The sequence below is a fragment of the Schistocerca americana genome, chromosome 5 (assembly GCF_021461395.2).
Source record: "Schistocerca americana isolate TAMUIC-IGC-003095 chromosome 5, iqSchAmer2.1, whole genome shotgun sequence".
Classification (NCBI taxonomy): domain Eukaryota; kingdom Metazoa; phylum Arthropoda; class Insecta; order Orthoptera; family Acrididae; genus Schistocerca; species Schistocerca americana.
In genome coordinates this window covers 181,089,123-181,113,679 of record NC_060123.1, presented here as the reverse complement: position 1 = coordinate 181,113,679, position 24,557 = coordinate 181,089,123, and the positions used below count along the sequence as shown (strand labels likewise).

The following is a 24,557-nucleotide window of genomic DNA, read 5'->3' as shown; positions in this document are numbered from 1 at the left end:
GGTGTAAAAATTTAAGATTATAGTTCAATGCAGACAAAAAATTCTAACATATATGTCACATGTTTTGATACAAACTCATGTATAGATGAAAAAACTCGGTGGATATGGTCTTGGTGGTCCAGCGATAAAGCGCATACCTGCGCATCGAGAGGTCGTGGAATCGATTATTTGTCGGATCACCGATTTTTGAGACTTCGTTATAACCCGGGTTTCACTTTTCAACGATGTGAGGCGTCCACGTTAAACTGTAGACCCCTTTGCTCTGCCGGATAACTGGGTGAATTAGGGACAAACAAGTCATCGAAGTACCGTCTAATAGGAATACCTGCATTAGCGTGGTAAGTCACACTATATAATGATAATAATAATAATAATAATTATTATTATTATAAGTATCACCTATAAACATAATTAAGTTTATACGGAATCCACAGAGAGCGAGGCCTGTTCGTACTTGTCTGGTTTTTTAAGTAACCTTTGCGCTGGTGGATTACATACATCAGTACTCTTCACATAATATGCTCCATGATAAAAGGTCACTACTCCCTTATCTACGTAATTATATCAGGCGAAATGCGTTTTAAAAACGTAAAGGTGAGTGTGTGCTTGATATCTGCCCTTTGCGTTTACATTGCGCTGTATTTTCGAGTCGACTGTAAATACCTACATCAGCACACATTCACAAGTGGAAAGCAACGCTTCCAGCAGAAATTTCCGCATCCTACCGTATTGCCAGTTCGTGCGGCTGACTGTTCAGTAATTTCATTTCAGTGACTAAAAAATCAAGTAAAAAACACGACTGGGTAAACAGTTAGTGAATATCGATCGAACGAACAAAGAAATGAATGTATTCAGCAGGCTGTAGTCAACCTCCAGATAGTGTGGAGCATCCTTCGTTTCGACAGAATCGTGGTTCAGATGGCTCTAAGCACTATGGGAGTTAACAACTGAGGTTATCAGTCCCCTAGACTTAGAACAACATAAACCTAACCAACCTAAGGACACCACACACATCCATGCCCGAGGCAGGATTCGAACCTGCGACCGTAACAGCAGCGCGGTTTCGGACTGAAGATCCTAGAACCGCTCGACAGAATCGTGAACCAGTTCTGCTTTTAGGGTAGTGGTATGTTGGAATGATTCTAGTAGCTACATATACCCAAGGTCCATGTTCGATTCACTCATCGGGCAACAATTTTTAACAAGCACAAAGAGACACGATGTCACGAGTTTGCTTTCTTACATGATTCTCTTTTAATTAATTACCGAATCGTCATGTAAAATCTATGGGCACTTATACCTCACTGTATCCGAATTTGAAATGTTGCAAATTGATGCTGGACTGTGATTGGAACTCAGATCTCTCCTTTCGCTAGGTCTGACGCCTTCGGGACGATGCAGTTCCCTCGTCTCAGTGTTTCTCCAAGATTCTCAACTCCCAAAGGTCTCCATGTAGTACGTGTGTCGGTTCGAATCATAATATGGCACAAAAGTTTTCATCGTGTCATTTCAAATTGTAGCATGCGCACACCAAACTAAACGTGGCAAATGGTTATTATTTTTAATATCTCTCCTTGAGTTTCCAACAATAACGTTTGGTACCAGTTTCCGGAATTCCACTGCTAAATGCAGAGGAGAGAGCTGATACTTGGAAAGTTTACGTTGAAGGCCTCTTTGAGGGGAAGATTTGTCTGATGTAATAGAAGAAGAAACAGGAGTCGATCTGGAAGAAATAGGGGAGCCTGTAATAGAATCACAATTTTTAAAGGAGCTTTGGAGGATTTACGATCAAATAGGGCAAAAGAAATAGATAACATTCCATCAGAATTTCTAAAATCATTGGAAGAAACGACTATTCTCGTTGGTGTGTAGAGTGTATGAGTCTGGCGACATACCTTCTGATTTTCGGAAAAATGTCATCACACAATACCGAAGATTACAACAGCAGACATGTGCGAGAACTACCGCACCGTCAGCTTAACAGCTCATGCATTCAAGTTGCTGACAAAAATAATATACACAAGAACGGAAAGGAAAATTGAGGATGTGTTAGATGACGATCAGTTTGGCTTTAGGAAAGGCAAGGGCACCAGAGAGGCAATTCTGACTTTGCGGTTGAGAGTGGAAGCAAGACTAAAGAAAAATCAAGACACGTTCATAGGATTTGTTGACCTGCAACAGGCTTTTGACAATGTAAAATGGTGCAAGATGTTCGAAAATCTGAGAAAAACAGAGGTAGACTTTAGGAAGAGACGGGTAATACATAATATGTCCAAGAGCCAAGTTGGGATAATAAGTGTGGACGACCAAGAACGAGGTGCTCGGATTAAAAAAGGGTGTAAGACAGGGATGTAGTCTTTCGCCCTACTGTTCAATCTGTACATCGAAGCAGCAATGATGGAAATAAAAGTAAGGGTCAAGAGTGGAATTAAAATTTAAGGTGAAAGGATATCAATGATAAGATTCGCTGATGACATTGCTATGCTGAGTGAAAGTGAAGAAGAATTACAGGATCTGCTGAATGGCATGTACAGTCTAATGAGTACATAATATGGACTGATAGTAAATCGAAGAAAAACGAAAGTAATGAGAACCAACAGAAATGAGAACGGCGAAAAACTTAACATCAGGATTGATGGTCACGAATTAGATGAAGTTAAGGAATTCTGCCACCCAGGTAGCAAAATAACCTATGACGGACGGAGCAAGGAGGACATCAAAAGCAGACTGGCACTGCCAAGAAGGGACTTCCTGACCAAGAGAAATCTACTAGTATCAAACATCGGCCTTAATTCGAGGGAGAAATTTCTGAGAATGTACGTTTGGTGCACAGCACTGAATGGTAGTGAAACATGAACAGTGGCAAAATCGGAACAGAAGAGAATCAAAGCATCTGAGATTTGGTGCTACAGACAAATGTTGAAAATTAGGTGGACTGAAAACGTAAGGAATGAGTAGGTTCATCTCAGAATCGGAGAGGAAAAGAATACGTGGAAAACACTGACAAGTAGAAGAGTCAAGATAATAGGACATTTGTTAAGACATCAGGGAGTGACTTTCATATTATTAGAGGGAGCTGCGAAGTGAAAAAACTGTAGAGGAAGACGGAGACTGGAATACAATACACCCAGTAAATAATTGATGGCGTGGGTTTCAAGTGATACTCTGAGATGAAGAAGTTGGCAAAGGAGAGGAATTCGTGGCGGGCCGCATCAAACTAGTCGGAAGATTGATGACTCAAAAATAAAGAAAGCATGTTTCGACTCCCAGTCAGACACAGAACTTTACGTCATGTTATTTCCAAAAAAAATAGTTCAAATGTCTCTAAGCACTATGGGACTTAACATCTGAGGTCATCACTCCCCTAGACTTAGAACTACTTAAACCTAACTAACCTAAGGACATCACACACATCCATGCCCGAGGCAGGATTCGAACTTGCGACCGTAGCGGTCGCGCGGCTTCAGACTGTAACGCCTAGAACCGCTCGGCCACCCCAGCCGGCATGTTATTTCCAGGTCAGACATGTGCACATATCTCTACTGCTAAAACAAACACGTCTATTCGTGACTAGAAGTCAACAACGGTAGTTTCTGGGCTCGAATCCCGGTAGCTGAAAACTTTTTCGTCCTGTCATTTCAATTTCAGTACCACCAACACTGGTGAAAAATTACGAATTGTAACATTTGATTGTGCTTAGTTAACAATCCTAATAGGAGCTGGGTTCGATTCCCTGTCCAAAACAAAACTGTATGCTTAGTCATTTCAAGTTTCACCTGCGCACACTTTGTTACTTGTGACAAACTATACTTAAGATCTTTCGTAGTTAGTTAACAGGAGAAATAGTTACTGGAGTGCCGGAACCCAGTCTAGTACAAAAATGTTCGTAATGTAAGTTCAAGTTAAAATTTGTGTTTTGAAATGTCACTTACTATAATATTACGAGTTTATAAGCGTAATAATTGTATCATCTCTAAAATAACGTGTTTTGTGATATTTGCGTTATCGTGATGTTAATCTGCACCTCGACTGATAAAGATACAGAGCAGTTACATCTTGTGGCCTCTTGTAGTAACCATTTTGTATAGTCAAACGTGAACCAAAAAGAGAGCAGAGGGCCTGCAAGACAGTAACGTTATTTGAGTTGTATACAAGTCAGGCGAAAAGTGATTTAGGTGGTTCGGATTATTTTGCGCATAATAATACACTTGCTTCTTTTGCAACATGTTTTTCATTACATTTTAAATGAAAGTAGGAGTATGTTAAGATTTTTTACTTATTGTTCAAAGACAATTTTAAATGGGATCTGTGGAAGATCTTTTAGCATACGTTATTCTTTGTAAATATGTACCGTTTATTCTTGTTGTATGACAAGTTCTACATCGTTGACGATCTCCTCACTATGGAACAAAAAGTACATCTAATCTTAATGTAATCAGACACTTCTGAAGCTGAAGATTGCTTCTTAGCTGAAGAATGCCTCAGAAGAATATTTTTTTAGTATTTCTCCTACTTTCGCATTGACCTACCCTGTTAACAGCTTCTATTGAGTTTTTTAGTGATTTATAAGGTTCTGTAACTCTTTGTAGGGAAATACAGAAGCGTCCGATCTTACCCGTCGGCTTTGACCCATGACGTCACAAATGTAGCGGAAACGACTATAAACGACAATTCCAATATGGCGGATATAAAAACATCGCATACGTATTATCCAATATGGCGGATATAAAAACATCGCATACGTATTATAAACACTGAAATACACAAGTTTCACAAAAAGCCTAATGACTCTAACGGGACAAGCGTGGGAAATTGGGGGTTTTTGGGTGGGGACAAACTAAATATACACAAATGTAGCCACCGACCGCCATACAAAACCACGCAAAACAACGAAATAAATCAACATCACAAAACTGACCAAATACCAAAAAACACATTCCTATCCAGAATCGGACACTTCCCTTGACCTATGTAGCTCAACAGAACCTACCGATCACATCCTCCAATACAAAAAAAAACGAACACTTCCCTTACACCTACATACGTCTACAACAGCTCCCAATCACATAAATTACGATCGAACACTTCCGTTGACCTATATAGCTCAACAGAACCTACCGATCACATCCCCCAACACCAACCTAAAAAACCAACACTTCCCTTACACCTACATACATCTACAACAGCTCCCAATCACATAAATTACGATCGAACAAAGATAATAATAAACAAGTGGTACTCGAGGCCAGGCAGGGGGGGGGGCTGCGCCCCCCCCTAACCCCCCCCCCGCCAAAAAAAACCTCCCAACCTAACCTCGTATTCAGGGCTACGCTACAGATCAATGTGTAGGTCCCTAACGTCACGGGTCAAAGCCGACGCGTGAGATCGGATGTTTCTGTTGACACAAAACACACATCAAAAACAAAAAAAAACGGAACTTACCTCAAAAAAGTTCCAGCCCCACAAACTAGATTGGCCACCACAATCACACACAAATGCACCCTAACTAACCACTTTCGGCCTATACATTTTACCCACAGCCCTTAAAAAAACCCGAAAAATGCAATAGGCCTCTGGGACACTCTTCCGCCAACAGTACTCATCTAAATGAGACTGAAGGTTGGAAGAGCGCCTCTTCCCCCTCCCAAGAACTGACTTAACCGCCCCCCACATCCCCTCAATTGTGTTAGTGCAAGCCCCAGTATCATAATTCTTAAATTCTAGACTGTGGTTCACTACTAAATGATTAAATCCCCTGTCACCCAACCCCCTATAAGAAGAAAAAGCATCAGAAACTATTGTGGACCCGGGCTCTACATACTCCTCAATTAACCCCACTAATTCAGCCTTCGACCTCCCCTCCACAACCCTAAAAACACATTCAGTACCCCCACCCCCGTGAACAACAGCCCCCCACACCCAAAGACCAGCCACAGACTTCCCCCTCCCATACTTCCTTTTACCAAACTGCGACTCGTCCACCTCCACAAGCACCCCATGCCCACCCAACTTACCCCTGTACTTAATAAATTCCGAACACACTTCACGACAAAAGGAATACCAGTCTAAAACAGTCCTCTCACTCACACCAGTCTCAAACGCGCAAAAACTCTGTGGGCATCTATAACAAAAATAATATGTAATAAGCACAATCTCACGCATGCCCAATCTAGACTTCTCGAACCAGGTACCACGCCTTATAGAACGCCATACGCCATCTTTCCGGCAACACCACATGTATCCGTCGCTGGTCCGAGAGGCCGGAACTTTAACCAATTTCATCGCCTCAAGGCAAAGAGAACACTTAACAACTTCGGCGATTAAACCGAATAGTTGTAAGAACTTGATAAGTTCTAACGCTGTCTCGCCCATCATCGCCCTCAACCGAACACTATTAAGGCGGTCTTTCATATCCATTCCTAAACAAAAAACCACAACCAAATACACTCAATAACAAACTCACCCGACATACAGCAATGAGCATTAAATTAAAACAAACGAAAACCATGAACACACCACCAGAGAGCACCACAAACAAAAACAAGACTAAACTCCGCGCCGTAATGACGTCACACACCACTAAACAAAAAACCACAACCAAATACACTCAATAACAAACTCACCCGACATACAGCAATGAGCATTAAATTAAAACAAACGAAAACCATGAACACACCACCAGAGAGCACCACAAACAAAAACAAGACTAAACTCCGCGCCGTAATGACGTCACACACCACAACACGCTTACGTCACGGGTCAAAGCAGACGAGTAAGATCGGAGGTTTCTGTTGACCCCTTTGTAGTTATCTTTTATTTCCACTTTGGAATTTGAGGATGTGAATGCATCAACCTATAAAGGGCAATCAAATGAAAACGAGACAAATGAAAAAAGGTAAGGGAACTATTCATTATTTCAAAGGTTATCACCATAACTGTTAATACATTTATCTCACTGTGAGACAAGGCCTTCAATGCCTTCATAGAAAAATGTTTGTGGTTGTCTATGGAACAATGATTGTACGCCGGGATGCATCTCTTAGTCCGAAGCAAATGGAAGCCCACAGATGTTTTCCGGCTGGGCTCCAAAAATTTGGAAATTGCGTAGGGAGATATCGGGACTGAATGGAAGATGTATAAGGGATTTCCAGCGAAACTTCTGCAACGTAATTGAAATAACTTTGGCAACACGCGGGCAGGGCCACATTCTTCATGCAGTCCCGATCTTTCCCCATGAGATTTCCATTTTTCCATGAAAGCATTGACCGTCTGGATTCACAGTAGTATAAATGTATTAATAGTTACGGTGATTACTTATGAAATAATAAATAGTTTACTTATTTTTTTCACCGTCTTTCTCGTTTTCATTTGACTGACCCTTATATTCAGACATGGACGAGAGTTAGTTAGGAAGCTGGAATCTTCAAAACTTTTCGGTGAACTTATTCATGAGAAATTAAATTACCAAAATGCATTTTAGAGCTTCGTAAGTACGTTCAGCCACTTTTGGGCTTCGAGTTATTGCATGCCTTGGAGGGAGAGAAAATTCTAAATCAATATAGTTTGCTTATTTTCATTCAGTAATATCGTATGGAATTATATTCTACGGTAACCAACCGAAGCTTTTATTGCACAAAAGCATGCCAGAAGAATAGTATGTGGTGTTCACTCTCGATATTATGTAGCCAAACGTTTGAGGAGTTGAGTACAGCTATTTCAACTACACAATCAGAATACATAATTCCTCTGTGGCATCCGTGATTAAAATGTTAGAAGATGACCTTCAGTTCTCTTCATTACAAATAGTTCAGGTCAGAAACAGCGAATAATACGGTAGCAAAATCTTTGGTCACTTACCCAGAGATTTTAAATGTCTGACAGATAATATAGCTAAATTTGTAATTAAGTGGTAAAAGTTCCACCTGGGCAACTCCTCGTACTGTGCACAAGAATATGTGTTTAGAGACTTAAGCTTATTTAATTCAAAGTTTACTTGTGTTATTCAACTAGATATTGTTTCCTGTTGTGAGAACATATATATGAATGGCCAGTAGGTAGTCATATTTAAATATCAATTAAGTTGATATTTTGAATACTGACGTGTTCCACGCGAATACGAATTATTGTGTAACGTAACTAAACCATATGAAACCTAATGAAACTGTGGGAGCGAAAGTAACTTGGTGTGTCTCTTGACATGATGTTATTGCCTGAGTTCCATCAGTTTACTAATCCATATAGGGAGTGCTCAAGATAGCGGAACGAGGTTAGGCCACATTATTTTATTGTGTGGGTAATACTCTTAACTATTGCAACAACAGGGATATTGAAGCTAAAGACAGCAAAGAACTCAGAAGTCTGAGGATGCTTTTTACCAAATTTGGATGGCAGAGAGTGCTTCGTACCACTGTTGGATGGCAGGGGGTGCTTCGCAAAAATGTAATGTTGCAGAGGGTGTTTGTTACCAAGTTTGAGTGGCATAGCGTGCTTTCTAATGATATTATGTTGCACAGGCTGCTTCGTAACACTGTTGTATGGCAAAGCGTTCTTCGTACCATGTTGCAAGGCAGAGGGTGATATGTGAGGATTGTGGTAGGGAAGACGAATGATCAAACTGGGTTTACATCTACATCTACATCTACATCTATACTCCGCGAGCCACCTTACGGTGTGTGGCGGAGGGTACTTATTGTACCACTATCTGATCCCCCCTTCCCTGTTCCATTCACGAATTGTGCGTGGGAAGAACGACTGCTTGTAAGTCTCCGTATTTGCTCTAATTTCTCGGATCTTTTCGTTGTGATCATTACGCGAGATATATGTGGGCGGTAGTAATATGTTGCCCATCTCTTCCCGGAATGTGCTCTCTCGTAATTTCGATAATAAACCTCTCCGTATTGCCTAACGCCTTTCTTGAAGTGTCCGCCGCTGGAGCTTGTTCAGCATCTCCGTAACGCTCTCGCGCTGACTAAATGTCCCCACGACGAATCGCGCTGCTTTTCGCTGGATCATGTCTATCTCTTCTATTAATCCAACCTGGTAAGGTTGGGAGAATTTTAGGAAACTGTGGTTAATCTGTAAAGGAGACCGCATATACGACGCTAGTGCGACCTGTTCTTGAGTACTGTTCGTGTATTTGGGATCCTCAACAGGTTAGATTGAAAGAGGACATCAAAGCAATTCAGAGGTGACGAGCTAGGTTTGTTACCCGTAGGTTCGATCAGCATTCAAGTGTTACGGAAATGCTTCCGGAGCTCAAGTGCGAATTTCTGGAGGGAAGAAGACATTCATTTTGAAGAAAACTGCTGAGAAAGTTTAGAGACTGCTAACTTACATTTCGCATAGGGACCACGAAGATAAGATATGAGAAATTAGGGCTCATACGAAGGTATGCAGACAGTCGTTTTGTCCTGGTCGCTAGTGGAACAGGAAAGGAAGCGACTAGTTGTGGTAAAGGGTGTCCTCCACCACGCGCCGTACGGTGGCTAGCGGATTATGTATATCGATGCAGATATAGATGTACAAAGCCACCCCGTGAAGATATGGAATAATCCCAGGAAAGAACAAGAAGGTTGTTTCCATATGTTGACCCTATAAATGGGGTGTTACGTTTCAACCGATTCACCCTGAATACTTGATGACATTGATATCTAATTATCCAAAACTAGGTATTGTCATATATACGAGGGGGTTTCACGAAGCAAATTCCACATGTCGTCCCATGCCAGGACCATTGCGCAACAAGAGTGGTGCATTGCCCATTGTCAAAGGACAGTGTATGTTCTATATTTCCTCCAGACACAGTGATGTTGCACCACAGAGTGGGAGTGAAATGTCGTGGCAACTTGAAACGCACTCCAGAACTGAAGTACAAAGAACGGCGTGATTCATGTGGGTAAAACTTCTAAACTGCCTACATATTCTCACGTTATACGGACCAAATGCAACGTTGCGTTTGTGAAATGGTCTTAACAATCTGACCAAAGCCGCACAGACGTGGTTAATATGAAAGCCATCTCCAGGGGGTGGACAAAAATACAACACATTACCATACGATGTGGGAGATCCACTGGCATTCAAAGCAGCTTACACCAAAGCAGCTTATACCAGTCTTCTTGCAAAACAGAGGCAAGTGCAGGTAATGGATAAACACTTCACGTGGTAACGTCACTTATCTCGAAAACAGAAAGTCTCCAATCTGGTCGAGATATGGATCGCCTATAAACACGTGGCTTTCAAGCTACAATTCGTTCAGTAACTCTTTTGGATAAACTCACCCACCTCGAAAAACCATTGCTGAACTAGAATGTGCCGCAGCCACTACTGCTACCTCACGCAAAATTCCAAGTTCCCACACAAATCAATCACCTGACGCTTAACGCACCAACAAAGTGGGATTAAAATTATCACATATCGGTGTAAATATCTTTGAAACAAGCTGTTAACAATCTCATGGAATTATCCTAAACGACTGCAGCGTTTGACTCAACTACTCCCTAGCCTAATTTCGACTCGGATTGATCTTAGTTCGGCTACCAATCAACAACGATTAACTGAATTTCTCATGGGAAAAACCAAGAACCATTTACGTTGAACAAACATAGCACGCAAATTCTCCTTTTTAACAGCAGTTACCTTTTCTTTGTGGCTGTCGTTAGGGTCTTGCGGTAGGTACCTGCGCCGCAGATGTTATCTCTGCCGCAAGCATCAACTCTGCAGCCATCCGTGCGTAGTAAACTCGCTGACTTTGACCGCATTCTGATATAAATTGCCGCCTGAGATATTCTCAATCTCTACATTTTACAAAAATACACATAAGAACACTTTTAAAAACAACTAATTAAACTCTGGTTTCTTTCATAAGAGCAAATTTCGATAATAAGATGTGGCGAAATCTACTAACAATGCCGATTTAGCGCAAAGCAAATTTTGGCGCATTACAAGACATCGTTCAGACAATAGAAACAATTCTGCCAGTGTTTTACGTTCCTTTTTGAACGTGCTGATTGACAATTGCTTCTCCTTTTGTGTTAGGAGAAGCACAAATCGGATTTGAATCGCACGCTCCCACCGGGCACATTTCTTAGCGAGTTTTCGAGGTCCTTCTCTTCTTTGATTTGGAGCCTTGTCACAGCAATGAAAGTAGTCACAAAAAAAATTGTTTGTAAAACCAGAATGATCAGAAGAATGGAGTGTCACATGTGCTCATAATCTTTATAGGATAACGACGGATGAATGGGGGAAAAAAAGTGAATCGCAGATGAGTTTCTCAGTTCGCCCAAAAACAAACAAGAAATAAAAAAAAATACTACGGCTACTGAAGAGGAGCAACATCTAAATAATCCTCCGTGTTCTTTATTCGAGTTACAGTGGATGAATCTGAATTTTATTCGTAACTATGATTTAAATCAAAATCATTGGACTATGCTTCAGAATTTCGTCTGCCAGTAAACGTAGTAAGGGGTGGACAAAGATACAACAAACCACCATACGATGTAGGAGATACATTGGCATTAAAAGTAGCTTACAGTCGTCTCGAAATGGGTAGTAACGCAGGGTAAGCATGGGACCTGTGGACTACCGCGATATGGCTGCTCAAATCATCATCGAACCCCAACCATGTTTCACTCTGGGATGTAAGTTCGGCGAGAAATGGGAAACAAGACTCATCGAACCAAGTGACCTCGTTCCATTGCTCCATAGTGCAGTTAGGGCTTCGTCGCGATGTTTTCCTGTTGCGAGCATTTGCAACACTGACGAGCGGTTCTGGGGCTGCCTTCGTGCTGTTTTGGTGCTGACAGGGTTCGCGTTTGCGACATTCACTTCTGCTATGACTTTTTCAGCTGTTGTCAGATTATTGTTCGTGGTAATCCTCCTTGACGACCATCCGTCACAGTGACTCAACATACACTTTCGTCCGCGTAGTGACTTAGCGGGTGATGTTTTTCCGCTTTTCTTGGCTCAAATGGTTCAAATGGCTCTGAGCACTATGGAACTCAACTGCCGTGGTCATAAGTCCCCTAGAACTTAGAACTACTTAAACCTAACTAACCTAAGGACATCACACACATCCATGCCCGAGGCAGGATTCGAACCTGCGACCGTAGCGGTCGTGCGGTTCCAGACTGTAGCGCCTTTAACCGCTCGGCCACTCCGGCCGGCCGCTTCTCTTGTATGCGGCGTAAATCTCTGACATGGTGCCTCTTGAAGCACCTGTCACATCGGGGCTGCCTTGATCACGGAAGCGGGTACCATGCGAGCACCCACATTTTGCCCACGTTCGAATACATTTGGCTTCGACACAGTGCTCTCAGAAGTACACAGAACACTGTTCTCACCTCGACTGGCACTTGCACCGTATTGACGACACTACACAGGTAGGCGCCAGTTGTACTCAATACACTGCAACCTTCACTCATGGCTACCATCTGCATTCATGGCGAAGCAAGCATTTCTCGCAGTGTTTCCATATTTTTATTTGCCGAACCCCTGCACTTGGACCACAGACGACAATGTCCAGGCAATCAAGGAGTCGATTAGTAGCTATGGTAGGTTTTCGGACGATAGAGAACTTTCACATACTTGTTCGCGAATGGCTCCCCGACCAAGGTGAGTATCTCTATCGTTGTGGAATTGTACAGTCGGTAGAATGTTCCAATCGTTGTTTAGAAACTTAGTGATTATATTGGAAAATAGCGTCATGTATGTGTGTCACTTTGAAGTGTAGTGCAGCATTCAATAAAAGCTACTTCGTGTGCCTTAATAAAGCGTTGTTGTTGTGGTCTTCAGTCCTGAGACTGGTTTGATGCAGCTCTCCGTGCTACTCTATCCTCTGCAAGCTTCTACATCTCCCGCTACCTACTGCAACCTACATCCCTCTGAATCTGTTTAGTGTATTCATCTCTTGGTCTCCCTCTACGATTTTTACCCTCCACGCTGCCGTCCAATACTAAGTTGGTGATCCCTTGATGCCTCAGAACATGTCCTAGCAACCGATCCCTTCTTCTAGTCAAGTTGTGCCACAAGCTCCTCTTCTCCCCAATTCTCTTCAATACCTCCTCATTAGTACGTGATCTACCCTTCTAATCTTGAGCATTCTTCTGTAGCACCACATTTCGAAAGCTTCTATTCTCTTCTTGTCCAAACTATTTATCGTCCACGTTTCACTTCCATACATGGCTACACTCCATACAAATACTTTCACAGACGACTTCCTGACACTAAAATCTATACTCGATGTTAACAAATTCCTCTTCTTCAGAAAGGCTTTCCTTGATATTGCCAATCTACATTTTATATCCTCTCTACTTCGTCCATCATCAGTTATTTTGCTCCCCAAATAGCAGAACTCCTTTACTACTTTAAGTGTCTTATTTCCTAATCCAATACCCTCAACATTACCCGACTTAATTCGACTACATTCCATTATCCTCGTCTTGTTTTTGTTGATGTTCAACTTATATCCTCTTTTCAAGACACTGTCCATTCAGTTCAACTGCTCTTCCAAGTCCTTTGCCGTCTCTGACAGAATTACAATGTCATCGGCGAACCTCAAAGTTTTTATTTCTTCTCCATGGATTTCAATTCCTCCTCCGAATTTTTGTTTTGTTTTCTTTACTGCTTGCTCAATATACAGATTGAATAACATCGGGGATAGGCTACAACCCTGTCTGACTCCCTTCCCAACCACTGCTTCCCTTTCATGTCCCTCGACTCTTATAACTGCTCAAATGGTGCAAATGGCTCTGAGCACTATGGGACTACTGAGGTCATCTGTCCCCTACAACTTAGAACTACTTAAGCCTAACTAACCTAAGGACATCACACACATCCATGCCCGAGGCAGGATTCGAACCTGCGACCGTAGCGGTCACGCGGTTCCAAACTGACGCGCTTAGAACCGCACGGCCACACCGGCCGGCTTCTTATAACTGCCATCTGGTTTCTGTACAAATTGTAAATAGCCTTTCGCTCCCTGTATTTTACCCCTGCCACCTTCAGAATTTGAAAGAGAGTATTCCAGTGAACATTGTCAAAACCTTTCTCCAAGTCTACAAGTGCTAGAAACGTAGGTTTGCCTTTCCTTAATCTGGTTTCTAAGATAATTCGTAGGGTGTAACTTACTTTTTGATCTCCCCTCATAGGAGTTTCACCGCTGATTTGGACGTGTGTTAAGTTTGTGCAGCTCACGTACGAGACCGTTGGCAACGCGTCCTAACGTAAGCCAGTGTGTGACGCAGGCGGCGTGGTGTTGTTGCAGTGCTGTGCCTGGCCACGCTGGCGATGCTGCTGCTGCCACCCTGGGAGGCGGAGCGCTTCTCGGTGGGGCTGTGCCTCATGGCGGCTCAGTGCCTCTCCCTCACCGACCTCTACCACAACTTCTCCTACGAGATCACCGTCCCACTAGTCGGTAAGTACTCGCTGCTCACTCAGTAGATACCAATGGTAATATACTGATGACAGCACCCCTAAAGACTTTTCGTCAAAGAAGACAAAGAATATTCCAGAATTCGAGTCAAGAATAGCTGCCGAATGAGTAACTTACAAGGGATCCTCCCCATCGCACCCCCCTCAGATTTAGTTATAAGTTGGCACAGTGGATAGGCCTTGAAAAACTGAACACAGATCAATCGAGAAAACAGGAATAAGTTGTGTGTAGCTATGAAAAAAATAGTCAAAATATACGAACTGAGTAGTCCATGCGCTAGATAGGCAACAACAAGGAGAGTGTGAGCTCAAGAGCGCCGTGGTCCCGTGGTTAGCGTGAGCAGCTGCAAAACAAGAGGTCCTTGGTTCAAGTCTTTCCTCGAGTGAAATGTTTAGTTTCTTTATTTTCGCAAAGTTATGATCTGTCAGTTCGTTCATTTACGTCTCTGTTCACTGTAATAAGTTTTAGTGTCTGTGTTTTGCGATCGCACCGCAAAACCGTGCGATTAGTAGACGAAAGGACGTGCCTCTCCAGTGGGAACCGAAAACATTTGATCGCAAGGTCATAGGTCAACCGATTCCTCCACAGGAAAACACGTCCGATGTATTCTATACGACACGTGACGGCATGTGCGTCACAAGACAGGAATATGTTGTCGACTCACCTAACTCGTACACTTGGCGACTGGGTAAAAAGATTCTTCTTCCTTGCCCGATTTAGGTTTTCTTGTGGATGTGATAATCACTCCCAAAAAAGTGATGAAAACATAAGAGTTTGTCACACAAACTGAAACAAATGAATGCAACAGTTTCACAGTCGCACAGTTTTCCCTGTTCTCTCTCAAAACATATGTTTTTAGCGTTTTCAAATTTTTCTGTCTGTAGACCGTCAAATCCATCGGACAGACGGACGGACAGATAATAATTGTCTGATAATAAACTTTTCACTCGAGGGAAGACTTGAACCAAGGACCTCCCGTTCCGCAGCTGCTCACGCTAACCACGGGACCACGGCGCTCCTCAGGTCACACTATCCATGTTGCTGCCTATCTTGCGCATGGACTACTCAGTTTGTATACATTGCTTATTTTTTTCATAGTTCCACACAACTTCTTCCTGTTTTCTCGATTGATCTGTGTTCAGTTTTTCAAGGCGTATCCACTGTGCCAACTTATAACTAAATCTGAGGGGGGTGCGATGGGGAGGTTCCCTTGTTAGAAGTAGATATCCACCGTGTAAAGAAGCAGCTTAAAACACTTAATAAAAGAAAGTCTTCCGTACCAGATAGCGTATCAATAAGGCTCGTTTGAGATTATGCTGATGGCCCCATACTTAGCAGTCATACACAGTTGCAGGCTTAAAGGAAGATCCGTACCAGACGACGGGTAAGTTGCACAGATCACACCAATACTCAAGCACATAAATAGGAGTAATCCGTTGAATTACCGGCCGGTATCACCAACGGCGCTATGCAGAAGTACACTCATGCTCATAAATTAAGGATAATGCTGATACGTGGTGAAACAACGCTCTGGTGGGTGGTTTGCGGGTTTAAATCACCTCGGGGTATGAGAATGCGGTGCATCTGACATGCGGTCGTTGCACGGTGGCGCTGCCAGCAGTCCACATACACAGAGGTGTGTTGGTGCATGTCAGAGTACGGTGCAACGACTAGTGTGCAGACGTTTTCAGACGTGCTAATGGTGACTGTGTGTTGAAAATGGCTCAAAGAACACATAGTGATGACGTTACGAGGGGTAGAATACTAGGGCGATTGGAGGCTGGTCAAACACAGCAGGTCGTAGTAAGGGCCCTCCATGTGCCAAAAAGCGTGATCTCAAGACTATGGTAACGATTCCAGAAGACAGGAAACGTGTCCAGGCGCTACAGTAGGGACGTCCATAATGTACAATATCACAAGAAGACCGATATCTCACCATCAGTGCCCGCAGACGGCCACGGAGTACTGCAGATAGCCTTGCTTGGGACCTTACCGCAGCCACTGGAACAGTTGCCTCCAGACACACAGTCTACAGACGACTGAACAGACATGGTTAATTCACCCGGAGACCTGCAAGGTGTTTTCCACTGATCCCTGGTCACAGGTGAGCCCGTAAAGCCTGGTGTCAAGAACATAGTACATAGTCATTGGAACAGTGGTCCCAGTTGATGTTCACGGACAGATCCAGGTATAGACTGAACAGTGATTCACGCCGGGTTTTCATCTGCCGTGAACTAGCAACCAGATACCAACCCCTTAATGTTCTTGAAAGGGACCTGTATGGAGGTCGTGGTTTGATGGTGTGGGGTGGGATTATGATTGGTTCACGTACACCCCTGCATGTCTTTGGCAGAGGAACTGTAACAGGTCAGGTGTATCGGGGCGTCATTTTGCATTCGTGTGTCCACCTTTCCAGGGGATCAGTGGATCCCAGCTTCCTCCTGATGGACGATAACGCACGGCCCCACCGAGCTGCCATCGTGGAGGAGTACCTTGAAACAAAAGATATCAGGCGAATGGAGTGGCCTGCCTGTTCTCCAGGCCTAAACCTCATCGAGTACGTCTGGGATGCTCTCGGTCGGCGTACCGCTGCACGTATTCAAATCCCTACGACACCTCAGGAGCTCCGACAGGCACTGGTGCAAGAATAGGAGGCTATACCCCAGCAGCTGCTCGACCACCTGATCCAGAGTATGCCAACCCGTTGTGCGGCCTGTGTACGTGTGCATGGTGATCATATCCCATATTGACGTCGGGGTACATGCGCAGGAAACAGTGGTGTTTTGTAGCAGATGGGTTTTGGGACTGTTTTCTCAACTTATCACCAATACCGTGGACTTACAGATATGTGTGTGTGTGTTCCCTATGTGCCTGTGCTATTAGCGCCAGTTTTGTGTAGTGCCACGTTGTATGGCACCACCTTCTGGAATTGTCCTTAATTTATTAGAATGAGTGTATTTTGGAACGTACTCTTTGTCTGAACATAATGAATTACCTCCGAGGTAACGATCTATTGACACACAGCATGGGTTCAGAAAAATATTCTTCTTGTGAAACACGACTAGCTCTTTATTCTCACTAAGTAATGAATGCTACTGACAGTGGACGTCAAATTTATTCCATATTTTTAGATTTATAAAAGGCTTTTGACAGCATACCTCAGAAACGGCTTCTAATCAAATAGCGTGTCTGTGGACTATGGTCTCAGTTGTGCGATTGGATTCATGGTTTCCTCTCAGAAAGGTCATAGTTTGTAGTAACTGACTCAGCGTCATCGAGAAAAACACAAGTAAAATCTGGCGTTCCCCAAGGAAGCGTTTTAGGCTCTCTCCTGTTCCTCGTCGACATAAATGATTTAGGAGACAATCTGAGAAGCACTCTTAGATTCATTGCAGATGATGTTGTCATTTACCGTCTTATAAAGTCATCAGATGATCAAAACAAATTGCAAAAGGATTTAGACAAGATATATGTGCAGTGCGCAAAGTGGAAGTTAACTCTAAATAATGAAAAGCGTGAAGTCATCCACATGAATACCAAAATGAATCCGCTACATTTCGGTTGTACGATATATCACTCAAATCTATTGGCTGTAAATTCAACTGAATACTTAGGGATTACAGTTACTAATAACTTAAGTGGAACGATCCCACAGATAATGTTGTGGCTAAAGCAAAGACTACGATTTATTGGCAGGATATTGAGACAATGCAACATGTCTACTGAAGAGGCTGTCTGCACTACGGTCGTACACCCTCTTCTGGAGTACAGCTGTATGGTGTGGGATCCGCATCAGATAGGATCGACGAAGGACACCGAAAATGTTCAAAGATGGGCAGATCGTTTCTTACTGTCGGAAAATAGGGGAGCTAGCGCCACGGATATGATATGTGAATTGGGGTAGCAATAATTAAAACGTAGACGTTTGCAGAACAATCTTGTAGATGTATCGGCAGCTGTATCCATGAGGTCTGCGCTAGTCGTTTAGAAATGCGACACTTTGTTTCAAAAGGGGCAGACAAGTTAAAAGAACTCAATGACTTTCAGAGCTAACGTCCCCACTAAATATTTATGAACGTTTAAGTAAAGGAAAGAGTAGCGCTAAATTCAGTATGAACGTTTCAAGTCGCTGCGACGGTGACATACACTACTGGAAATTAAAATTGCTACACCACGAAGATCACGTGCTAAAGGTGCGAATTTAACCCACAGGAAGAATATGCTGTGATATGCAAACGATTAGCTTTTCAGAACAATCACACAAGGTTGGCGCCGGTGGCGACACATACAACGTGCTGACATGAGGAAAGTTTCCAACCGATTTCTCATACACAAACAGCAGTTTACCGGCGTTGCCTGGTGAAACGTTGTTGTGATGCCTCCTGTAAGGAGGAGAAATGCATACCATCACGTTTCCGACTTTGATAAAGGTCGGATTGTAGCTTATCGCGATTGCGGTTTATCGTATCGCGACATTGCTGCTCGCCTTGGTCGAGATCCAATGACTGTTAGCAGAATATGGAATCGGTGGGTTCAGGAGGGTAATACGGAACGCCGTGCTGGATCCCAAAGGCCTCGTGTCAGTAGCAGGCGAGATGACAGGCATCTTAACCGCATGGCTGTAACGGATCGTGCAGCCACGTCTCGATCCCTGAATCACCAGATGGGGACGTTTGCAAGACAACATCCATATGCACGAACAGTTCGACTACGTTTGTAGCAGCATGCACTATCAGCTCGGAGTCCATGGCTGCGGTTACCCTTGACGCTGCATCACAGACAGGAGCGCCTGCGATGGTGTACTCAACGACTAACCTGGGTGCACGAATGGCAAAATGTCATTTTTTCGGATGAATCCAGTTTCTGTTTACAGCATCATGATGGTCGCATCCGTGTTTGGCGGCATCGCGGGGAACGCACATTGGAAGCGTGTATTCGTCATCACCATACTGGCACATCACCTGGCGTGATGATATGGGGTGCCATTGGTTACACGTCTCGGTCACCTCTTGTTGATATTGACGGCACTTTGAACAGTGGACGTTACATTTCAGATGTGTTGCGACCCCGCCAGCCGAAGTGGCCGTGCGGTTCTAGGCGCTGCAGTCTGGAACCGCGAGGCCGCTACGGTCGCAGGTTCGAGTCCTGCCTCGGGCATGGATGTGTGTGATGTCCTTAGGTTAAGGTTTAACTAATTCTAAGTTCTAGGGGACTAATGACGTCAGAAGTTGACTCCCATAGTGCTCAGAGCCATTTGAACCATTTTTTTTTGTTGCGACCCGTGGCTCTACCCTTCATTAGATCCCTGCGAGACACTACATTTCAGCAGGATAATGCACGACCGCATGTTGCAGGTCCTGTACGGGCCTTTCTGGATACAGAAAATGTTAGACTGCTGCCCTAGTCAGCACATTCTCCAGATCTCTCACCAATTGAAAACGTCTGGTCAATGGTGGCCGAGCAACTGGCTCGTCACAATACGCCAGTCACTACTCTTGATGAACTGTGGTATCGTGTTGAAACTGCATGGGCAGCTGTACATGTACACGCCATCCAAGCTCTATTTGACTCAATGCCAAGGCGTATCAAGGCCGTTATTACGGCCAGAGGTGGTTGTTATGGGTACTGATTTCTCAGGATTTATGCACCCAAACTGCGTGAAAATGTAATCACATGTCAGTTCTAGTATAACATATTTGTCCATTGAATACCCGTTTATGATCTGCATTTCTTCTTGGTGTAGCAATTTTAATGGCCAGTAGTGTATTCGAAAAGGCTGAACTGGAGGAATTATCAGCTGAATTTTAAATGAGAAGCCGTGGAAAATATTGAACTCGTGTCACATTGTATATCATGAGAATGATCAATGTTCTATTACATGGAAAAGCTCGAGTTTTGATACGTTTTGTCTGAAGTGAAAACGGCATTAACGCAAAAGAATGCAATTTGTATTGAAAGGAAAGTGCTACTTATCCTACATGATTCAGATAAATTGTCAGAAAGACTGTGAAGTTAACATAGAAAAGCATTAAAGGAAAGTTGATTGTACAAAATGACAGTAAATAAACCGATAGTGACTTTTAATTTTACTGTATATATTCCTATTTTATTCTTTACTCGGCGAACCTGCCTGCTTCCGTTTCGGAGTACATAGCAAATCGTAGAGAACTTTGCGAAATTGGTGATGTTACTTTTGTCTGTTCAACCTTACTAAATTCCATAGTCCATGAAACTCAAAACAGTAAATATAAGGCATGTAAGGCACTCATTATTAAGAGATCACAGTTCCAAATTATTTTAATGTGTATGGTCTGTATATTCGAACTATGCATCGCTGTACATGTTCCATCGTTTGTCTAGTTCAATCAAAGAAAAAAAATCATTGCTGTTAGTCTCGCGTTTTTCATTTATGTTTTAACATTGCCAGAGTTGTTAAGTAATGTTTCACTGTTTTATGGTGGAGTTATCTTACAATACCTTTACCTTTTTATAATGTAATAGCGATAAAGAGTATACTAAATTGACAATTGTCTAGAAGGCTCAGTGTGGAAAGAAATGGAATACTGAAGTACTGATAAATGATGGAATGGGTTTGAAGTTCTCTGAGGCTGTGGATAACGAATATCACAGTAGACAGTTCAATTGAAGAGGAATAAGCACCTTAAAAAACTGTAATCACAGAAACTGGAAAGGAAAATGTAGGTAGAAGGAAGGTAACTGAGAAGAAACCTCGGATAACTGAAGAAATACTACCATTGATCGATGATAGAAGCAAGTACAAAAAGTTCAATGAAAGACAGCAGTGCAGCAATGTCTCACTTAAGTTCAAGGAATGAAATGACTGCAGAAACAATGCGAAGTAATGGAGAAGGAAAGACGGGTGCTATACAATATGTACAAGAACCAAGATAGAACACTGTGAATGGAAAACCAAGAACGAGGTACCCAGGTTAAAAAGTTATGACAGTTTCGACCATACTGTTAAGTCCAAGACTCTGGCAGTTGACCCCGAACGTAAATAAATGTAACATATTGCGCATACATAGGAAAAGAAATCCACTACCTTACAGCTACACTATTGATGACAAACAGCTGGACGCAGCGTCTGCCGTAATATATCTAGGCCTAACTATCCAGAGCGACCTTAAGTGAAATGACTATATAATGCAGACACAAGACTCAGATTCATCGAAAGAATCTTAAGGAAGTGTAACTCATCACGAAAGGAGTGGCTTATAAGGCTCTTGTTCGCCCGATTCTTGAGTATTGCTCATCTGTGTGGAATCCCTATGAGGTATGGCTGATAGAGGAGATAGGGAAGATCCAACGAAGAGCGGCGCGTTTCGTCACGGGATCGTTTAGCTGGCGAGAGAGCGTTACGTAGATGCTAAACAAACTCCACTGGCAGACGTTCCAAGAGAGACGTTTTGCATCACAGAGATTTACTATTGAAATTTTGGGGCAGTAATTTTCAGGAGGAGTCAGACAACCTATTATTTCCCCCCACATACATCTCGCGTATTGATCACGAGGAAGAAATCAGGGCCAATTCAGAGGCTCACCGACAATCATTCTTCCTACGCACTATTCGAAAGTGGAACAGGGTTGGAGGGATTAGATAGTGTTACCGAAACTACACACCATTTGGTGGCTTGCGGAGTATGATGTAGATGTATATACATCAAAGAAGCAGTGACGGAAATAAAGGAATGGTAAAGAGTGGAATTAAATTTCCAGGTGAAAGAATGTCAATGAAAAGATTTGCTGATTACATTGCTATACTCAGTGAAAGAGAGGGGGAATTGCAAGACATGTTGAATGGAGTGGACAATCTAATGAGTGCAGAATATTCTTATAGAGTAAATCAAAGACAGACGAAAGTAATGAGGTATAGCAGGTATCAGGTTATCGAGAAATGTAACATCAAAATTAGTGACCACGAAGCAGACGAAGTTAAGTTATTCTGTTACATTGACAGCAAACTAACACATAACAAACAAAGAAACACGTCTACTAATATCTCGAAGAAATGTTTGCATATATCTGTTTGGAACACAGTATTGAATCATGGACTGTGGCAAAACCGGTAAAGAATGTTTTTTAAAGTTTCTGCATGTTTGTCGTCTGTATGTTGACTGGTAGGTGTTGTATGTGAGTTCATATATTATTGATCACAACCTTACCTCAAACTAACAACAGAAGAAAACTTCCGCATACAGAAGGCAATAGCAGAAGGCAATCAAATTTTAAATGAATACACTACACTCTGTAAAGGCACATTATTTAACACATTAAAGGAACTTTACAGAAAAGCAACACATACAGCTAAAGGAGCTCACACGCGCAGATACACATACACACACAAACACACACACACACACACACAGTGAGAGAAAGAGAAAGAGAGAGAGAGAGAGAGAGCGAGAGAGAGAGAGAGAGAGAAAACGATATAAAAGTAAACAAAATTCAAATTCCGCACCAAACTCACTTTTGAACAAATGAACGTAGACGGTGTTAGAACACACAACAACATCGTGTACATCACTTTTTGTGAATTGAAAGGGCGTTTATAAAACCGAACTTACACAAAGTAGGTTTAATATGTGTTGCAATGCCCTCAGTACACGAAATAAGAAGGATCAGTCACTACAAAACGTGAGTAATATCAAAATACAAACGGAAAACACTTTGCCTCACCAAAATCACGTTTTCAAAAATCAAGGGGTGTGTGATCTCGCTGATAAAATACACATTTACAACGTTTAGTTTGCAGATGATGAGCTATTGATGTAGGACACCATACAAAAGGTCATGCAGAACCACATAATGTAAAATCAAGATTAGAAAAGAAACGAACAAAAACTGTCTTTAGGCTTCATTTTGTATGATTAGTTATAATCTAAAATATGTTCACTTTTTACAGTTGTTCAATAAAAAAAACGACTGATGACGGCACGGAAGTGCTGAAACATGTTTGGATAACAAGAAAAAATGGTTTTGCATAAAAGGCGTAACCTACATCCAAAACTTTTAACTACAAACACGAGAAAGTACAAGAGCTGCAAATCCAAAAGATTAGTATAACACTTTCATTAAAGCTGCTGGCGGAAAATCAGTAACAAAATGGCTCTGAGCACTATGGGACTTAACATCTGTGGTCTTCAGTCCCCTAGAACTTAGAACTACTTAAACCTAACTAACCTAAGGACATCACACACATCCATGCCCGAGGCAGGATTCGAACCTGCGACCGTAGCGGTCACGCGGTTCCAGACTGAAGCGCCTAGAACCGCACGGCCACACTGACCGGCCAAAATCAGTAACAACTCTATCTCGCCACACGCGAGTTATTTTAATGAATGAAAACGACACTGAATTCTGTATGAATTTGAAGGGTTGAGAGGGAGTTTTCCAAATTTTGTGTAATGTTCTTGGTTTTCACCTGGGCGCTTTGTTTGGGAGTTACTTTTATTTTACTGAAAGTAACGAGAAAAAATGCTTGCTGGCATTCTATTAGCCGATGCTGCTTCGCGGACAGTACAGTCTGCCCAATGGGAGCATCATGAGATTTCAACCTTTAGTTTTCATGGGTGGACAGAACCGCTTTCATTGGAAACCAGTGTTTTAAATGGTAGATGCATCTCTGGGGTTGCGGAATTGTTGCACCGTGAATTGCTGATGATAGCATTTGTGATGCTGGTATTGACCTTGTCTATGCGTGCCTCTGTCAAAAATGGTTCAAATGGCTCTGAGCACTATGGGACTTAACAGCTATGGTCATCAGTCCCCTAGAACTTATAACTTCTTAAACCTAACTAACCTAAGGACATCACACAACACCCAGTCATCACGAGGCAGAGAAAATCCCTGACCCCGCCGGGAATCGAACCCGGGAACCCGAGCGTGGGAAGCGAGAACGCTAGCGCACGACCACGAGCTGCGGACGTGCCTCTGTCCAGAACACTAATGGAAACGTAGCTGATTAATTGCATTAGTTTGTTAGTGTACAGAGTTTTCAGTGCGTGCCCGTTAATTGACTGCTGACCTACTAGTATGGCTACTATTGTGCTGTGATGTGTGCGCTCATTCACTGAGATGACAAAAGTCACGGGGTAGCGATATTCACATA

At 42.7% G+C, this 24,557-nt stretch overlaps 1 protein-coding gene across 1 annotated transcript in view; it reads left to right on the top strand.

The window, feature by feature from the left end:
• The window catches only part of LOC124615949 (5-hydroxytryptamine receptor 3A-like), a 126,155-nt gene that overhangs the window by 74,454 nt on the left and 27,144 nt on the right, over positions 1–24,557 (top strand). The window contains exon 7 of the mRNA XM_047144149.1: positions 14,261–14,410. Within this exon, the coding sequence (XP_047000105.1) occupies positions 14,261–14,410 (150 nt within the window). The remainder of the gene's footprint in view (positions 1–14,260; positions 14,411–24,557) is intronic.